The sequence below is a fragment of the Ylistrum balloti genome, unplaced genomic scaffold (genome assembly GCF_031769215.1).
Source record: "Ylistrum balloti isolate Yb309-2 unplaced genomic scaffold, AGI_CSIRO_Ybal_v1 Utg369724, whole genome shotgun sequence".
NCBI lineage: Eukaryota > Metazoa > Mollusca > Bivalvia > Pectinida > Pectinidae > Ylistrum > Ylistrum balloti.
The window spans coordinates 1,981,928-2,001,949 of record NW_026781942.1 but is presented as its reverse complement, the minus strand read 5'-3'; the positions used below and the strand labels follow the sequence as shown (position 1 = coordinate 2,001,949).

The following is a 20,022-nucleotide window of genomic DNA, read 5'->3' as shown; positions in this document are numbered from 1 at the left end:
AATATTAACAATTTAACAAATGGATGACAATTTTTTTTTTTTACGTTTAAGGTCGATAAGATATTTAATATTTGAAATGGACATTTCCATGTATGCTGTATCAATGGATTACTTCTCCTACTTGAGAAATAATAAATGAATTGATAGATAAAAACAAGTTTGAAGTGTTTTCACAAACGAGACTTCTTATTATTTAGAAAACAAGGAATTGTTGATTGATTAAAAAAATGGCATGTAATCGCTAATACATAAACGCTATTTGGTTCAATTTCAACTGAATTTTTCAAAATTGCGAGATAAATTTGACAACCATAGTTTACACACAAGAGGGAACATAACATTTGGAATAGAAAATTATTGTATTGTTGTATGTATGCTAGCACATAGTCACTCTAACCTTATGCTTCATCTTATTCCCTCATAAAGAGTTCACGAGTAACAAACATCGGTCGATATCTTATGGATATCAGGATAAGTGTTCTGTAATCAATACACGCATACATCATTTTCTCTTTCCGTTCGTATAGTGTTGATAACGCTGATTTATTGCTAAGAAATGTTTCACAATGGAGGGAAACATGTGACGAATGTATTTATCATTACTTATGGTTGTAAGATAATCTGAATTACCTGAGGATGTATGTGTTTTCTCGAAAAGGTAAGTTTGAGTGTGATAATCAGGATCAGTTGTACAATCATAGATCATAACATAGAGGATTCTATATATTGACAAAATGAACATATAACCACAAATTCTTAAGACATTCATTGGGAAATAGTAGCACTTTTTAAAATGTTTTATTTGCAGAAGAATAGTTTGAATAGTTACGTATTTTAAAAATCAAAATAATGAAGCAAAATTTAGCATTTTATAATCAATTAAATGACAACTCAATTGTCAGTGTGTCATACTAAATTAATTCTTGCGTGAGCTGAAGAAGGTAATAATACAACATTAAGTGCTTTGATATGTATTACCTACCTTTGTAACGACAATGTTAATTCATATCACTGCCTGCCTTTCCTCTGGATACTGTAAAATAGTATTTGTTTTCGAAGGAAATGTCTTTTCGTTGAAGTCATGGTTACATTATATCCGTGTTTTTTGGTGTCATTGAAATAACAAAGAGTTAAAAGTTAACATGGAGTATGGTGCTGGTGGACTTTTGGAGAAAGATGTAATTACGAACTAAAATGCAAACAACACTCTATCATTTTTTAAAAAAAATCCACGAAATTTGAGCACCGCGAAAATTTATAATTTTGCAGTATGCAATTTACGATGACGCAGGTATTTACAAAAACCAATCTTTTCAAAGTTCAAACAATATCTGCATGATAGACAAAACGATTTAAGCATAGTTTAAGTAACATAAGTCTATTTACATTATTGCCAGCATGGTATTGTATGGTCCTAACAATTCTGTACGGTGCCGTGCTGCTCTTTACAAATTTCAAGTACAGTCACTATTCCAAGTACGCTTTAACCAGCCTGACCAGACAGCTCGGCTGTGTATGTCCACCGAAAGTACCACCTGTAAATGACGAAGACAGAATGGACCAACTCACACCCATAGTCTTTCAGGGTGAAGGTGACCCTTTGTTCCATAAAGGTAGTGTATGTTCATCCTTTAACTAGCAATTGATCGTTCTTGAAAACATTACGGATAACAGATTAATTATGAGAAAACTTGAAAGCGTATACATACCAAATGTCAATACACATAGCATGCTATGGTGAATGGTTACACTGTGACGTGGACGATTTCTGAGTAGGACTTTTTTCCGAAGTAGGAGGACTACTATATCATTCATTTTTGCATTTTTGCAATTCTTACGAACAGACTATTTTCCCTACTTGAACCATTCATAGTTTCATTTATTGGTTCTCAATATTTGTTAATTCATGCCAACCGCAACTTGCTAACACCAAGTGACGTTTCAAACTTGGCTGATTAATTTATATCTAATATAATCATTTCGTATCATTTAATTAAGGTCATATATACATCACTAACTTTTTTTCCCTTTTGGTTCGGTATAGACGATGACGACACGGTAGCACGACAACTGAAACAAAGTGTTCGAGTGCTTTGCTACGTCATGACTGACCAAACAAACCTGGACACAAAAACTATACACGTGAAAAACACATGGACCAAACGATGTAACAAAGTGTTATTCATAAGTTCTGTGACAAACAGTACGTTTCCGACCGTTGGTGTCGACGTGGGTGAAGGACGTCATCACCTCACCGGGAAGACGATGAAGGCATTCCAGTATATTTATCAACATCACCTAGACGACGCAGATTGGTTCCTAAAAGCAGATGACGATACCTACGTCATTTTGGAAAACTTGCGTCATTTGTTGGAACCATATTCTCCAAAAGAAGCGGTTTATTTTGGACATCATTTCACGCCTTATGTAAAACAAGGTTACCATAGTGGGGGAGCCGGATATGTCCTGAGTAAAGAGGCGTTGCGTAGACTGGTCATAAACGGGATTCCGTCCGGAAAATGTACGATAGATGGATACGGGGAAGACAGACATATGGTGAGGAGACCAGTTATCAGTTAACAGGTTTCCTTTAACGCATTTCATGCAAATTTGTCAAACACTGCGTACAGGAACATTTTTTTACAATGAAAACTAAGATTCAACAGTGAACATATCATTTTCATTTTACATTTTCACTCGTTCTTACAAATCAAATAACTACGTTTGCAGCTAAAATATTTTACACAATGCATCTTGGACTTTAAACGAGATATCTGGTAAGGATTCAATGTAAAACGAAATACAATCGAACCTCATTATCTCGAACTCGACAGACGTTGGGAAACGTTAACCAAACGATGTACCAAAGTGTGTATGCAAAAGATAATACATAGAATATTCATAGTTTCTTTATGAATCAGTTTTTCATCTCATTGGGTAGAAACGAGGTTTACAATGCAATCAGTAGAAGATTACAGTGTGACAAGGTTTACGATACAATCAGTACAAGATTACAGTGTGACAAGGTTTACGATACAATCAGTACAAGATTACAGTGTGACGAGGTTTACGATACAATCAGTACAAGATTACAGTGTGACGAGGTTTACGATTACAGTGTGACGAGGTTTACGATACAATCAGTACAAGATTACAGTGTGACGAGGTTTACGATACAATCAGTACAAGATTACAGTGTGACGAGGTTTACGATACAATCAGTACAAGATTACAGTGTGACGAGGTTTACGATACAATCAGTACAAGATTACAGTGTGACGAGGTTTACGATACAATCAGTACAAGATTACAGTGTGACGAGGTTTACTATATAATCAGTACAAGATTACAGTGTGACGAGGTTTACGATACAATCAGTACAAGATTACAGTGTGACGAGGTTTACGATACGATACAATCAGTACAAGATTACAGTGTGACGAGGTTTACGATACAATCAGTACAAGATTACAGTGTGACGAGGTTTACGATACAATCAGTACAAGATTACAGTGTGACGAGGTTTACGATACAATCAGTACAAGATTACAGTGTGACAAGGTTTACGATACAATAAGTACAAGATTACAGTGTGACGAGGTTTACGATACAATCAGTACAAGATTACAGTGTGACGAGGTTTACAAAACACACTATTTTCAACCATAATATACATGAGATTATAATACAGACGAAAACGTTGGTCGATTCCTTAACATCTCCTTAACTACGAATTTCAGTCTAGTATGGTCAGTTTGTCTGAGGAAAGTGACCGTGTAATCATCGAAACGTCATGATCTTCTACTGGATGTGTTATAAGAACTTCTATTCTACAAAGTAAATGTTTCATTATCAAACGAGAACAAGATTAAAAGTATGAAACAGCCATAGAAAACATTTTACTTGATATCACATAAGGAAATAAATGAGTTACCTCCTTCATGTAAGACAGATCTTTAAAAGGTTTTACCTTAATCATATGCTTTTCTCAGCACTAAAGGCTGATTTTTTAAATCTATGATTTCATACCAGGGCGGCTGCATGGAATACGTTGGTGTGAGAATAGGCAACAGCACCGACTCATTGGGAAGGAGCAGGTTTCACTGTTTTGCGCCGTGGAAACACGTAATGGGGGGTTATCCTGAATGGTACATACGCTACGACGCAAACGGAGCAAAATATGTGAGTAAAATATGTCAACCGTATATATATATCAAAGTTTTCATATGTAGACGTTTATCTGCTTGTATACTGAGAAATCCTTAAATTGTTTCGTAGATAAAAATACTTTGTTGGTGGAAACTTCATTTCACGGATAAATAGTATTCACGAAATCCGCCAATGTTAGATATGATGTAAAGTTTTGGGAACATTTCAGTCGAAGAGTGGGTGTTTATTTCATATTTTGATATTTCGTTTTGGTATGTTTGGTGTTTTGCTTGTTTTTGTTTTCTAATTATCTTGTTCAGCATTTAACAATAAAGTTAACTTTTATTACCCGAACGCGGTTTGTGGTACTTGTAAAAGGCCGATTTGTTCCAGGAACTGATGAAAACAAAAGTATCGTTTTTAAACATTAAAAGCGAGATCTTTGCATGCTTTATGATGGCTAATGACGAACTGGAATATTTAACACATGTACTGTAACGTTTTAAATGCAGTTGATAAATTGAAATAGTAGTTAAAAATCTTCACAGACTCGTTTTCATTTGTTCTATAGATTCATTCCGGCTTGGAAAAAATGTACAACTTCATTGAAAAGTTGATTAATTAGTGAGTTTTAGAGTTACCATTCCCACGTCACGAGAAGATATACCATATTTTAATTGACACACAATATTCATATTTTTTTTTGTTATTCTGAAAATATTGGAATGAGAATTAAAGACATCTATTGCAATTTGTGTTAGTGTATCTTCCTATCTGGGTTTTGAAATCTCTTTCGACCAATTTCCTCAGTCGCGTCACGATTTAAGCCCTTAACATCACTTAAAAGTCCTTGAAGGTCTAACACGCTGTATGATGTTGTTTGATTCAATTTTGGCTCAACTGTATTGAATTCTAAATTAGTATTTAGAGGAGCTATTCACTTACACTCTTACACTCATTCTGGAATGGGTGAATCCTAAAGAAATGTTTTATAGTGCTCTCGTAGTCAATAAGAATTGTAGCAGGCAATAGATAGCCCAATAGGCTTAAAATCTAGTGTTAACCAATGTGCTTTTCTTTGGGTCAATCAAGTTTCATACTGGTGTCCTATTACGTTCATTTGAACATGTGATAATTAAATGATTTCGATGAAGAAACAGTACTATGTTTACACTTTGTATGCGATATGTTACCAGAACATTTTTATCATTTCAGGGCCAAGATAGCGTTAGTGATTTCGCTATTTCCTTCCATTATGTGCCGCCTGGGTTTATGTACGTTTTGGAATATCTTGTATACCAACTCCGGCCCTACGGCATCACAATGGCGGACACAGAGTGAAAAAAGACACGATTTTATTTTGAAGAAATTGAACAGATATCGTTGTGCCAAGACCTCTTTTTTTTATTGATATCGTCAAAAGAGATAGAGTGCCAAGGGAATCAGACACTTTACGTGATGTTGAAGTTTTATTTTGCGTTTCCTTTCTTTTTTTTTAATTATCTGTAATTCTGCCATTTCTGTGTATTAATAAACAGGTACCTCTATAGCAATTGTATGGATGTGTTTGTGATAACTTAGATAAAACAAAAAATACTTTTCAAACACCTGTCATATATTGTGGGTAATGTTTCTTGATCCGACTCTGGATATGTAAGCGTGATTAGTAAAATGTTATTTATAAAGTAAAGATGACAAAGAATATTCTGGAACGAAACAAAACCTGTATTTTAATGATTTTACTCCATGTCTATGTTTATCACATAGTCTACCTGTTATCCAATGAATCTGTTAGTGTGAAATTTTTGGGTATATGTCACTGGCCCTCCAAAGCTCACCACTAAAAACACTAAAAAAATAAAACCAAAACAAAAAAAACAATATTTTGTAACAGAAACTACATGAAAAAGAAAACGTTTTACAACACTTACTGTCTTGTTGTTGCAAATATTGTACAAAAGACACAAAATTGAAAATCTCCTTTAAAAACCAATTTAAAGTTAGATATAGCAGAGCCAAGCAATGAATTACATGGTGACATCGAACTGTATGTTTTTCTCACATTTAACTTTTGTAATTTTCATACATATCTGATGACCCTAGAACAACGTCAAGTACATGTGTACTGTATGTCCGGAACCGTATTCGAATGAATTAAACCTGACAGCACACTTTGTGTACTAAACGGGCATCCAACTGTTTCGTCCCTCTAGGACTCGTCAATGATACCAGGAGACACAATTTTGAAAGCTAGGAGGCAACCGAGAAAAACTTGGTTCATCTTGAATGCTCTTGTTTTCTCCTGCTGTAGGATTGTACAAAAGACAAACAAGTAAACGCACCTTTAATACAATTAAAGAAACTGTAGAGCCCAACAATCCAGCAAAACGCATCATACAGCTGTTTACTTCTTCTACAGCTCATCAGTGATTCTAAGGAGCACATGGATGGTGAAGAGCAAGTGCGCCACAACTTAATCTCCTGAAATTAAAGAATAATGCATATCAAAGAGAGCACATTTATTGTAGAATATAGAATATATATAGGATAATTTTGGACCTTTGTACTCTTGTTATGAGAGTTTTTTTTCAAGAAAATGTGAACGACGGAACAACAATATGACTGTCGACTATACGGAAGCGTTGTATGTGAAAGATGCGATGTGAAAGAAACTTTACATGACTAGTGTCGTCGATGAAGCCGCTTACCCTACCGGAACACCTAGCCGTATTCTTGTATTTCAGGAGATTCCTTGAAATTTATAAACACATACACACTTCACCTGCTTTATATTCAAAGAAAACAATGGCAGTAACTTTATACCAATATAAAACAAAAAACAAGTCATATAGAATATCATTTGTATTCTTACATAGCGATGATAATTTTCGAATATATCCTAGAATAATTTCTTGTAATTTAGCAGCTTATCCTCTAGATCTGGAACAAATTTTGATTCTGATTATCTACGTATTTATTTATCTATCTATTTAAAATGTGCCTGTAGAGTTAGCTCTCCGGATCAAAATGATAATAGCTGATCATCACGAACAGGCGTTTGCATATTCACATTTTATTGTATACATGTAATAACTTAAACAGTTGACTTCATTTTAGTATATGATAACACATGATACAATCATCAAAATCAAAATAATCAATCGGATCTGAACAAAGAAATATTCGCTGTTTTATCCATTTTCATCGCTTCACTTGTATTTATTCAATATCATATGCTACAGCTGGTAAAAGTAAATAGGTGGGTCTTTTCTTAGTTATTGTTCAAGGTGACAGGTTGCACCGACATCAATTCAGGTGTATGCAGAGATATTTGTAAAAACACGAGGATCATAATGGGAGTATTCATAATGGTATTCTTTCCTATTAAAGCCAATCGTTTATTGCGTATAACTGTTACATCATTAGGAAATTTTGTTTTCCTCATATACATTTTCCAAATGTATGTTCCGGAATAAATGCACTCTATTTTCACGTCGTATAACAATATTTACTTCAAACACACGTCATGCGTTTGTAATGCATTTTCAGTCTTATTTCTAGACCCCCTCATATATATTCTAAAAAGCCTATTATTCACGGGTTTATTAAGTACTCAAGCGTAAATTCTATTTTGTAAAATTTAAGATTAACTTTTCGTTTGATGGGCAATCAATACATGACAGATTTTTTCACCTTCCGTTTCAAGCATGTAGATGACGTGGATTTGTTGTTAAACGATATTTCAGAAAATAGTAATAGGAATGATATATATAATTCATGCTGGTGATTTGCCAGTTAACTGAGATATCCTAGAATGTTTTCAAGCTGCAGAAACGGTAAGTGTTAGGATTTTTTTCCTACAGTTACCATTTCTTATAAGTAATATTTTGACTTACTGATAACTAAAATAGGTATGTTATTTATTTATTGAAACTTAAATTAAAGTTATCCCATGTTTCTAATGTAATTTTAATAAATCTATATGGTCTTTCTCAACTTAAGGTTTTTTTGCATCAACTAAACTATACTCCAAGCCAGACCTATGATTAATTTGAGAAAATTCGTACTCTTAGTAAATAATGGTGTCCCTTAATTCTAGGACATTCACTAGATTAACGTAAGAAAGATATATCATTGTGTTTCGCAAGATTTTATAACTAGTTGCAGAAAAAAAATCCGAACCAGCCATTCTTTAATCGTAACTTTGCGTACTGTTCTACTAATATTACAGGATGGATATATCTAGATTAATAAATAAATAAATAAATAAAGTCCTCTTCTGTCATAACCATGTTATCAGCGCAGAAAGTACGTAAGATGTCTCTACGCTACAGTATATATAGACATATATAGCAAGAGCACTTTCTAGTCGTCGACTGGGAAATCGACTAAAATCCCTCAGTCATTATGATCTGTACCCCAGTGCAAACAGGAGTACTGGTGATCTTTTTTTTATCATCCTTCATATATTTTCGCCGCTAATGTTATCTAAATTTACCTATATCTAGCTATATCTATATCCACATCTATATCATAATTTCCATTCAATTTTAAGTTGTGTTTCACGATTTCGATTGTATAAATGTCGGTGTATTGCTTTGATATCAGTATGGTTTTGTGTGGTCCTGACAATTGTATATGGTGTGGTGCTTCTCTTCACGAATCTAAAGTTCATCCGCGACTCTACGTCCGTCCTAACTAGTGTGTACACCAGACAACTTGGCTGTGTATGTCCTAATACATCGACAAGGAGCACAAGACACGAAAAAGGTCTCCATACAGAGTTATCTGTCGGCTGGCAGGGCAACGATGTTTTATTCCATCAAGGTGGGTAACAATTTAGTACGGGGAAATCATCAATTTTCACGGATGATTTATTTAAGTTTCAATCTAAATCCACGGATTTATATGTCCACAAAACAATTAACAAATAAAAGTTGAAATGGATTATAGCTCTAGTGGATTTTGTGAGCAAAATTTATCCCCGAAATCAAGTGCCAATGAAAATGTGTGATGTTGGAAAACCACGAAATTGGGGACCCACGAAATTACATAATTTACAGTATACTATCCATTTTTGAATTAGATTAATAACATTTTACTGTATTTCAAAAAGACAAAATTGTCATAATTAAACAATAAACAATTTCTGAATGATAAATTTGTGCTAGACTACAAGTCCATTGGAATTTTGAAAAAAGAAATAAACAAACAAATAAGCAGAGAGTTTTGTTCTGGGCGACAACAAATTCGATAGTGTCCGAAAACAAAGAAATAGATACACTTTAACATAAACACAAATGACAATTGATCAGATTTTAATACTTAACATCAAATCAGTCTCACCCTTCACTAGACTAATTATAAGCTTAACTTTGGACAGATGTTTAATGTAGCTTCAACAGAGAAAAACAGGGATAAAGAAAAGAAGAATATCCGGAACACAGATTCCTTAAAGCAAATTCCTGTAAAATCATTCATTTTCGTGGGGATGTTTTTTCAGTTGATTTTCTTAATCCACAAAATATGTCCACGATTTGATAAAGTTGACATGGATTATAGTACCAGTGATTGTGTGAACAAGAATTATACAATTAATTGTCAATGGAAATGTTTATGTCTTAGAAAACTACTGAATTTGATTCTTATGAAAATATGAAATTTTACAGGAAGTTCGAGTGCAATAGACTAGTGTAGGTATTTTTAATGTCATCTGTGTAAATTATGGTTCACAAGCATTTTAGGTATTATCTCTAACGATGTCTTCTCACGACCAAAAATGGCAAAACAACCCAGATTCTGTGACGGGTGCGTACATATTATAGAAGACATGAATGGAACAATATCAAATGAGCCAGAACGTCTACATATTGTTATTGAAAGCATGAACAATAAAAAGATCATGTGAGAAAATGCATAGAGACAAAATATTTAGTTATGATCGTTAGAAAGGTAGAAAGCCAAATCCAAAACTTAAGTACTGTTCAAGTGAGATGGGATACTTGTTTTATCGATTTTCACGAAGATCACCAAAACCCTGAAATACATTGTACGTAATTGTCTGTGTGATGGTGCATGTTACTGAAATTTGACGCTAAATTGTATTCCAAGGTGAGTTGATGATGTGTCTTTCAATAACTGTTGGCGCGGTGATATATGTGCTCTACGTTCAACAGTTGGGTTATTTACTTTCTTATTGCAAAGCTAAATAACGACAGTATCGGACGTTTATTAAAGAAAAATAGGAAATCCTTATAATAGGAAAAGTGTGCGACCATAACTACTTCCTAACCCATGACAACATTTCAGCGGATAAATCTAAATATTGCGACACCCATGTAGTTGTTATTTAAAAATCAAAATGGCTTAGACATATAAAAATAATGATTTATTTCTGACGGATCACTTTTATGAAGTTTCTTAATTAAGTCCACAGTCACTTATATACCGTTTTAGGTTGTGTTACAATAAACATTAACTGTATTAGCTTCCTGGTTTACTATAACAGTCTTATGGCCACGACCAGTATTTCTATTATATAATCTCCTAGTTTCACTTCAGCTTTGAGATCAGCTCAGGCAATTGTTAACTTCGTATTCTTCTGCTTGTGTGATTGGCGACATTCTATGACATCTGATTTTATTCCTTGTAGATGACGATGACACTGTAGCACAAGGACTGGAACAAATAGTTAGAGTGCTCTGCTACGTCATGACTGATCAGGCTAACCTGGACACGAAAACTATACACGTGAAAAACACGTGGACAAAGCGATGTAACAAAATATTGTTTATAAGTTCTGTTGCCAACAAAACGTTTCCAACCGTCGGCGTTAACGTTAGTGAAGGAAGAGGACATCTTACCGAGAAAGCGATGAAAGCCCTTCAGTATATACACAAATATCACTTAGACGACTCGGACTGGTTCCTGAAGACTGATGATGACACCTACGTCATAATGGAAAACTTACGTCATTTGTTGGAACCTTATTCTCCCAATGAGCCTGTTTACTTCGGACAGCATTTCAAATCACACGTAAAGCAAGGGTACCATAGTGGGGGAGCCGGCTATGTGATGAGTAAAGAGGCATTGCGCAGACTCGTCGTAAAAGGGATTCCGTCTGGAAAGTGTTGGATTACAGGATATGATGAGGATGTGCATGTGGTAAGAAGTATATACAAATAATTAGGATTTATTACATTTTCCCCGTGATATATAGAGAAATATCTCATTGATAAAAGTGCAGATTTACGCCAATGAAAAGAGAGAACACAAATCATCTGATAAAATTAACAAATCATAAAGCCTGGTACAAAAACACAAAACCACAAACCTGAAGGGGTTGTTTACTTTTGACACGACCTTCAGTTACATAGTAAACTTTCATTTCCACGATAGTCAGAGAACAATACAACGCTAATTACCTTATCCGAGATCAAATCCAATCCCCAGCCGAACGTCTTGATTGTGGAGCTAACACGTTAGACATTTCAAGGGGATTCGTGTTATCAACAGCGACCTGACATGAATGAATAACAATGTGAATATGATAGAAAATTTTACATTCAATAATATTTTTTATGTTTATATATTGTTAATGCTTTAAAAAACAGACAGTATTTTGTTGCGTACTGCGAAATTACAATAAGTGAGTAGTGTCTACGAAAAGCCTAGTCAGCTTCCTCAGTTTCTATTTGTTCAAACTATGCCAGTTATTTTGGCTATTTTGCTTGTGAGAATGTAATACATAGAATATCTAATAGTGTCTTCAGTAATAACAAATATATTTCACAAGAGTGTCACAATATTTCAGCATCTTTCACGAGTGAGCAGCTTGAGTGAAATATACAAAAATATTAGACACAAGAGTGTCACAATATTACACACACTTGTGAAATATATTTGTATTTACTGAAGACAGTATTAGATATCTTCCAGCTATCATACATTTATCTATTTATTTACCTATTTGTTTATTCTTTCTATCATTTATTTACTTTACTTAATTTGAGTGGTTTTAATTATCGTTATTCTCAAGGATTCAATTAAGTCGCGAAGAACGTTACTTTGAAAATAAAACGAAATGGAAAAGTCTTTTCAGGATATCTGTGATTTTTCATCATAAATTAAAAAAAAAAACCTTGAAACTTTTAATTTTCGAAATAAACAACCCTTAAAAACTTTTGTAAATTTCTAAACACATACGAAATAAGCAAAATATTTATACCTCTACATAACTTGTAGAATGTCTACGATTTAAATGAGGATGATCATTTTGAAGAGTGATTTTAGAGAGATTGTGGTGGTGTAGTAAAACCTTTCACTGAGACGACCGGGGTTCGATTCCCCAATCAAAAGGTATGGGGTCACCTGCCCGACTACGTGGGTTTCACCCTATACTGGCCAACAAGATTTATTAATATTAATCCATAAAATAATCACACACGTGTGTATTAGGTGTCCTTTTGCATCCAGTTCTCGAATTTTTAATTTCTTAAAACATAATTGGATGGTTTTATAAGAAGATCGAGAAAAGTTTAACCCTTGAAAATTACCAGCGATACAGTATTTTTCTAATCGTTTCATCAATATATCATCTTACATTATCAGTGCACAATGAAAAATATGTATTTATTTCAGGGAAGGTGTTTGGAATATGTAGGCGTAAGGATAGAAAACAGTACCGACTCCTTAGGAAGGAGCAGATTTCACTGCTTTGAGCCGTGGGTACATCTGCTGGGAAATTATCCTGAGTGGTATCGAAAATACGATGCAAACGGGGCAAAGCATGTAAGTTACATTCGTAATCGCAAACTTATGTTTCAATACATTTAAAACTAGAATTTTAAGAAAATATAGTGGTGATTGAATTAAGCATATTTTTATAAACACATCTTTCAGAACGCTGAGAGAATTTTGATAATTACTGACAATTCATCGAGAAGTAATTTTTTTGTGCGCATTTACTATAAAATCATTGATTTTCATGAGGTTTTTATTTTCATTGATTTTGTGACTATTGTTTGTCCACGAATTTAAATACCCACAAAATGATAAACAGTTAAAAAATGGACATGGATTTTAGTACTAGTGGGTTCGGTCAGATTTATCTAAAAATTATATTATCAACGAAAAGACAATTTTTTTCTAAAACAACGATTTTTTATCCCAAAGAAGATATATGTTTTTAAAGTAGTTATAATATATAACATATCTGTATTACGATACTATTGTTGCCAAGCTGACTATTGATTAATTGATCAATGTATCGATTGATGGATTGATTTATTGATTATGAAACATTGTCAAAACTGAATTATATCAAATACATATATTATGGCATCATAACTTTTTGAGGATTTAAATCGGTAAAATAAGACAACACACTGTCAACATTATGAAGCTGAAATCTGTAATGTTTTCGAATATTTCTAATGTTATACATTTTTGAGATCAAATCAGCTTACGTCAATTTTCCCTTCATTCTAAAATACATACATTTACCGTCAAGTCAACCCTGGATACAATGTTGAATTTGAACCAGCGTTCAGCATTAATGCTTCTTCAGACAAACCATATAAACTTCATTCTATGTCTCCGGAATCACACCATTCTCTAAATTTGATGGTGATTTAACAATATCCAGTGAAGCCAGGAATTTTTCCTCTATTTTTTATATTTGTGTAAAACATTCGACAGATCCTATTATTTGATTTAGACTTTCATGACAGTTTTCTGAAGATCATTTATTAAAAACTGTACTTTTGAATGTCATATTGCCATATACGTCATTGCGATTGTAAGGTTTCTAGACAGCATATCCACCTCATACAGCTGTGCTCCCCTCCGATAACGTCATACTCTCACAGATAAATATCAAATTGCTTGCAGACACAGACAAAATAATTTTCAAGTCGACGGTGGTAAGTGTGCTTTTGTATTGAGAAAATTAGGTACATGTAGGTCGATTTGTTATCAGCTGAACAGTATTAAAGCGTGCGCAGGTATGTTGATGCAAAATATACATTGTAACAAATTCCTAATTCGGTGACGTCACGGTATTTTACGACACGACAATATTGATGAACGGGTTGACGAAAGCCACATGATCATATCTCGAATATTATTTTCATTATTACGGTGTGAAATACAGTTAACATTGTACAATACCTTTGTATAATTGAACGTGTGTGGTATGTGTTAAATTTTCAACATCACTAACACGTTAAATAGTTTCATTTCCTAAACAAGAGACCAGTAACTCGTCTTTGTTCATGCAGTCTGTTTATGGCAATGGGTCTCCCGAGAGTAATTTGATGTATCTTTACTGCAGTTTTGTTGTCGTATAGTTCAATTCATAGCATATTTTTAGTATCCAATACAGTATTTCATGCCTTTGTAAACAAATTTCCTAAGATTTCTTTGACTGAATACATCGTCTGACTTGATACTAAGGTCTTTGTCACAGACGCGTGTACGAGGAACACAAGAGATCCATTCATATTGCGTGACATTAACACCGAATTTTCGAAGTTTTTGTGTCATTAGCCGACAGAATACATCCATCAATCAGATTTCTAGTGCCCATCTGAACAGTTTCAACAATATGTCATCAAAATATCACATTTTTCATGTAAATATTGTAGTTACATGCCCCATCGCTTGGTTTAATCGTCCTTTAAAAATCAAATAACGAAGCGTATTCAGAGGGGTTGCATTTTCCGAAATTCGATGTCGATTTAATGTGACCCCAGTCCTGTCACGTGACTTAACGCTAAATTTGTATGAGCTCAAAACGTCACTACGATTACGGGGGCGATACATATCAACTATCTCAGTGCCTACGATGTCAGTGCCGGGAATGACATAATGAAATTAAGGAATTAAATAAAAAGTGGTTTATTTTCAACTGTAGATCCGTGCTACAAAGACGATTGAGTCTAAGAGTTATCGCCCTTACGATGCGAGATTGGAGGTTGATGAAGACATCATAATTCTGTATCCGTACTTAAAATAAATGTAATGTTTTTTAACATTTCAGGGTGGAGACAGCGTCAGTGATTATGCTATCTCCTTCCACTACGTACCATCCTGGTTAATGTACGGTTTGGAATATCTTGTATACCATCTCAGGCCTTACGGTGTCAAAATGGCGGACAATGAATGAAGTGCACAGAAACAGAGTTTCATTTGAAATATTACTTTTTCCGATCACCTGATGAACAAAGGGCGTTACCCTGCGAGCGAGAGAAGACTTTGTTGGTATCTCCTCTCACAACGTGCAAGGCATTCACTTTTGATATAGTTTAAAATATCTAAAAATGGATTGTTGAGACATAATACTTTTTGAGAATTCAGTGTTTCAGTTTGTTGACATGTTCAGGGCATTTTTGGACCTCTAGCTAGAAAACACTTGAAATGAACATCAAAACGAACATCAAAACGAACACAAAAAGAAATAACACCGAACGTCAACAAAGTCATTTCATAAATAGAGTAACTCTGAGAAAATGAAGAAAAAGGAAGAGATATGTTAGTTTACGTACACGAACATGTCATTAAAATACACATACAGCTGTGCTCAGAATGTCAGCTCGAATTGGGAATGAACTCTGAATAAACTACTGGGCAATAACATAATTCCAGACTTAGAGGGACGCGTTTACCAGTTGGTGAAGATATCTAACAGATTTTATCATCATCTATCTCTGGGTAGCAGGTTCGAGACTCGAAACAGTGTTTACCACCTGTCTGTGGCTTTTCTGAAAGAACTCTTCGCAATCCACTTTTGGCACGTTATGGGATGATCCTGGCTGTTAACAGGACGAAAAATAACAGCATAAAAAAACAAAACAAAAAAACAATCTCGACAAGACCACTTTTCATTGTTGAGTACATGGCGAGCACTGTGTACAGATTGTCACACATACACATTAGAAATCTGTGGTTATCGTACTTGATTTAAAGGAAAATGTCCACTGCAGCACAACTACGATCGAGGCAACAATAAATGATATGAGTAGAGCCTACAAAGACCAAGATGATATGAGATATTTCAATGTTAATTAACTTTATAATTACATGTCGATATAATGCATTTACATCACGTCAAGATCAAATCACTTGTTTCAGATCCTCAGAAGACCAATCTTTAATACCCTGATGCTTTCTGCTTATTTAACAATGCGCATGCTCATATCTGAAAAATACATTGGCGTCTTTATAGCGGATAGAAATTATTTCAGGTTGTATAATACCATCATAACGCATCTGATCATTGTCTATCTAAAGAATGAAAAAAGAAAAAAAAAACATTATGTAGAGTTATCCCCCTTGCTCTCAATTATTTGACATGTTTACATTACTTGTAGAATACATCGATTTTTGTAAATGCTCGACCTATGAGCACTCTATCCCTTACTTGCAATGAACATATTTAAGAGTACATTTGACACGGGTCGATATGACACTAGAATAAGATATTGAATAATTTCTTCTGGCGAATCGCCATTTCAAACTTCAGTTGCAACATATCGAGACGAGAGAATATCTTTCAATATTGAAGAAGACACATCAATCTAATTTCTATTCTTACCACAATATAGTAAATAAGCAATTTTCAAATGTAAACTGCAGATAGTTTTCTGAATGTGTGAATATTCGAAATAAAGACAATTATATAGTAATTTAAAAAGCTGTCCGTCGTTTTTGTAATTGGAAATATTAACTTAAAAACGTCCGTTATTTCATGAAATAGATATCTGCCGCCGAAAATGACGATGGCAAAGAGAAACTACATGTTCAATGAATGTACTTTATACAGGATTGAGATTAACGTATATACAAGTTAAACCTATAATAAATTTAAATATCATATAATGAAAAACGAATCGTACACAAGACACACATTAAATTACACCTTTGGTTACAGATTTCGAAAAATAAAAAAAAAAAAAAAAAAAAACACAAGAAAACAAAAAAGTACAGCCAAAGAATGAATGACACTCCATACAGTTGTCTCGTCCTTCCAGGAGTCGTCAGTGATTCCACATTTTGAAACCAAGGAAGCGACTGAAGACAGTACAAAAGATCTCGATCTAATCAATGATACTGTTAATTACATCATTTATATATGATAAATATATGATATGAAACCACATCCTCTTGTGACATGTTTTTACCATATAAAACATATGTTCCGACGATTTATTGACCTGCTCAGTAACCAGGTATGTTTTGTTAATGATATAAAATACAGCGTAGTGATATTTGAAATATTTGAATTCATTACAAAACATGTCAAGTAATTAATGGATTTATTATGTTCAAAGCAATAAATTGATACAAATCCATTTAAAATCCCAGCATTACAAAAATCTTGAACTACCTATCGCGTGAAATGCCCTTATAGTCACCGTATCATCCAATCAAAACAGTCACTACAGTTTACATGGTAAATACTTCGGTTAATGTAACAGCTGTCACCTGTTACTGTAGAAATATTGGAATTTTCAGTTTCTTTTACCTCGATTTCTGAGGATGAAACAATCACGATAACAAGATACCTTTAAAATGTAATTAACACTGACATAGTGAAAGTTGTCCATGAAGCAGAGGATGCTCACCCTTCCACAGTGTCTGGTCTCCTTCTCCGTGTGCTTTGTTCAAGAGTCTAAGGAGGGTAAATCTTTACATTGTTCATATGTTGTTTCCAGTTTCATGAAATTTGAGTTTGAATTTGACGATATTGACATCTTGGTATTTACTGTTGTCTGAATAAGATAAGTATGTTACGTTTCGTGACCTGAAATATTCTGTTTTTAAACGTCGTTCCGGGTCACCGATTAAATTTATCTGGTTTTAGTCGAAAGTTTCTGTGGTCACAGTTCATATTTATCCAGTTTGAATCAACATTTACCTGGTTTACAGTAAAAATCCATCAGGTCTACATGAACTTTTTCCTGGTTCATGTAAGCATTTTTCTGGTCACAGTTAGAATTTATCTGGTTAAAGTTTAGATTAATCTTGTTTGAATTAACATTCGTCTGGTCACAGTTACCATTTGTCTGGTCAAAGTTAACATTGACCTGGTCACAGTTATTATGGATCTGGTCACAGTTAACATTTTTCTGGTCTATGTTAGCATTTGCCTGGTCACAGTTAACATTTTTCTGGTCTATGTTAGCATTTGCCTGGTCACAGTTAACATTTTTCTGGTCTATGTTAGCATTTGCCTGGTCACAGTTAACATTTTTCTGGTCACAGTATGGATCTGGTCACAGTTAACATTTTTTGTGGTCACAGTTAGTATGGATCTGGTCACAATTAACATTTGTTTTGGTTTGAGGTAAAATTTATCTGGTTTAAGTTAGCATTTGCCTGGTCACAGTTAACATTTTTCTGGTCACAGTATGGATCTGGTCACAGTTAACATTTTTTGTGGTCACAGTTAGTATGGATCTGGTCACAATTAACATTTGTTTTGGTTTGAAGTAAAATTTATTTGGTTTAAGTTAGCATTTGCCTGGTCACAGTTAACATTATCTTGTTTAACATTTTCCTGCCCCCAGTTAACACCTATGTTACTATTGTCCATTATTTTCATTGCGATGCGGTAATGAACAAACCCTGTGTTGTTTTACCCATTATCTACAGTAAAATATGTCACTGATGCAGTAAATGTCTATTTCTGTTCGTGTGTCAATTACTATGACATACAAAACATTCAGTCTCTGATATTTGCAAAATGTATCATATCAGCATCAGAAAACACATACACCCAATTACCGATCAACAATTACCTACCGCCGTCGGCGATACTTGAATGCTAGTGATGCCACGCTTATTTCAAGATAAGCAATTTATTTACGTGCCGATGATTCTCTCACTTTAAAGACGTATGCTTTTAAAATGGAACAAATTTATTATGTCACCATAGACAAATATAAAAATGGTCAGATGACCAGACAAACTGATGTGATGAAAGCTCAAACATAGTTTCCAATAAGGATAAATCATGGATGAAGTATAAAATGATAAAGTTCAAACAAGCGTTTGTAAATGATGTACTTTGTGTAGGCTTCGAGTGCATTTAAAAAATCCAGACTATTCGTGCTTATCGGAAGTATGGTGACAAAACGAAAGCGATAAGGCTAGTATAGAGAATTGCCGTAGAAACTCGCCGATTGAGATAGAATCCATCCAAACAGTCAATAACGAATCTATGTGTTCTCAATGAGCTAATATATTATAGTATATATAACGCAGTTTTTATTTCGTTCTTGTCATAAAACGGGAAAAAACTAATTACGTCCATTTGATAACACTTACAAATATACATACTTATGGTTATTGCTTCAAGGAACTCGATATTGTTGCAGTGTTACCACTGTTTTCAATGAAATAGACAAAACCGTCAATGGTCTGTGTGTGATGGGTTCCGCTGCACGGTGGAGCCAGCAATCTACAGCAATTACAGGCATGGGACACATAAAACGTGTCTTTAGTTTAAAACAACAGCAATCTGGCGACATCTACCATGGACGATTCCTATTCTGGAAATCAAATCGTCATTATTTTGATAATAGTTGTGCTATACGTCTATAAAGGACGTTTAAATTCATATTTCAGTTTACATAAACATTTGTATATATTCTGTGTGATCTACATAGATCACTTCATTCGCTGACAAATCTGTTCAACGTCGAGGTAATACATTTTCATGCAATCCGGCATCATAATAGATATTATCATAATGTAATATAATAGCTTCTCTTGAAAATAAACATTCCTTTCTGCAGTCAAAAGACGCGACAGTTTGAAAGCTTGTCTCTATCAATGTACGAAATTAAGAATTTTATTGTGTTTAAGTCC

General features: G+C 34.0%; 2 protein-coding genes across 2 annotated transcripts; both read left to right on the top strand.

The window, feature by feature from the left end:
* The first annotated feature begins 636 nt into the window (after positions 1 to 636).
* On the top strand, positions 637 to 5,490 carry LOC132565516 (glycoprotein-N-acetylgalactosamine 3-beta-galactosyltransferase 1-like). The gene is made up of 5 exons (XM_060230166.1): positions 637 to 658; positions 1,398 to 1,613; positions 2,045 to 2,556; positions 4,033 to 4,182; positions 5,365 to 5,490. Exons 1-5 carry the CDS (start codon positions 637 to 639, stop codon positions 5,488 to 5,490), a joined length of 1,026 nt encoding a protein of 341 aa, XP_060086149.1.
* Positions 5,491 to 8,439: 2,949 nt separating this feature from the next.
* Positions 8,440 to 15,316, top strand: LOC132565514 (glycoprotein-N-acetylgalactosamine 3-beta-galactosyltransferase 1-like). Its single transcript, XM_060230165.1, has 5 exons — positions 8,440 to 8,461; positions 8,758 to 8,976; positions 10,802 to 11,313; positions 12,790 to 12,939; positions 15,191 to 15,316. Exons 1-5 carry the CDS (start codon positions 8,440 to 8,442, stop codon positions 15,314 to 15,316), a joined length of 1,029 nt encoding a protein of 342 aa, XP_060086148.1.
* The last annotated feature ends 4,706 nt before the right edge of the window (positions 15,317 to 20,022 follow it).

Excerpts from the sequence above, each read along its gene's own strand:
- LOC132565516 (XM_060230166.1), top strand. The coding sequence starts at position 637 with ATGTATGTGTTTTCTCGAAAAG. Across the intron at positions 2,557-4,032 it reads ACGGGGAAGACAGACATATG|GGCGGCTGCATGGAATACGT; the intron begins GTGAGGAGACCA and ends ATTTCATACCAG. Across the intron at positions 4,183-5,364 it reads ACGCAAACGGAGCAAAATAT|GGCCAAGATAGCGTTAGTGA; the intron begins GTGAGTAAAATA and ends TTATCATTTCAG.
- LOC132565514 (XM_060230165.1), top strand. The coding sequence starts at position 8,440 with ATGTTATCAGCGCAGAAAGTAC. Across the intron at positions 8,462-8,757 it reads GTTATCAGCGCAGAAAGTAC|TATGGTTTTGTGTGGTCCTG; the intron begins GTAAGATGTCTC and ends CTTTGATATCAG. Across the intron at positions 12,940-15,190 it reads ATGCAAACGGGGCAAAGCAT|GGTGGAGACAGCGTCAGTGA; the intron begins GTAAGTTACATT and ends TTAACATTTCAG.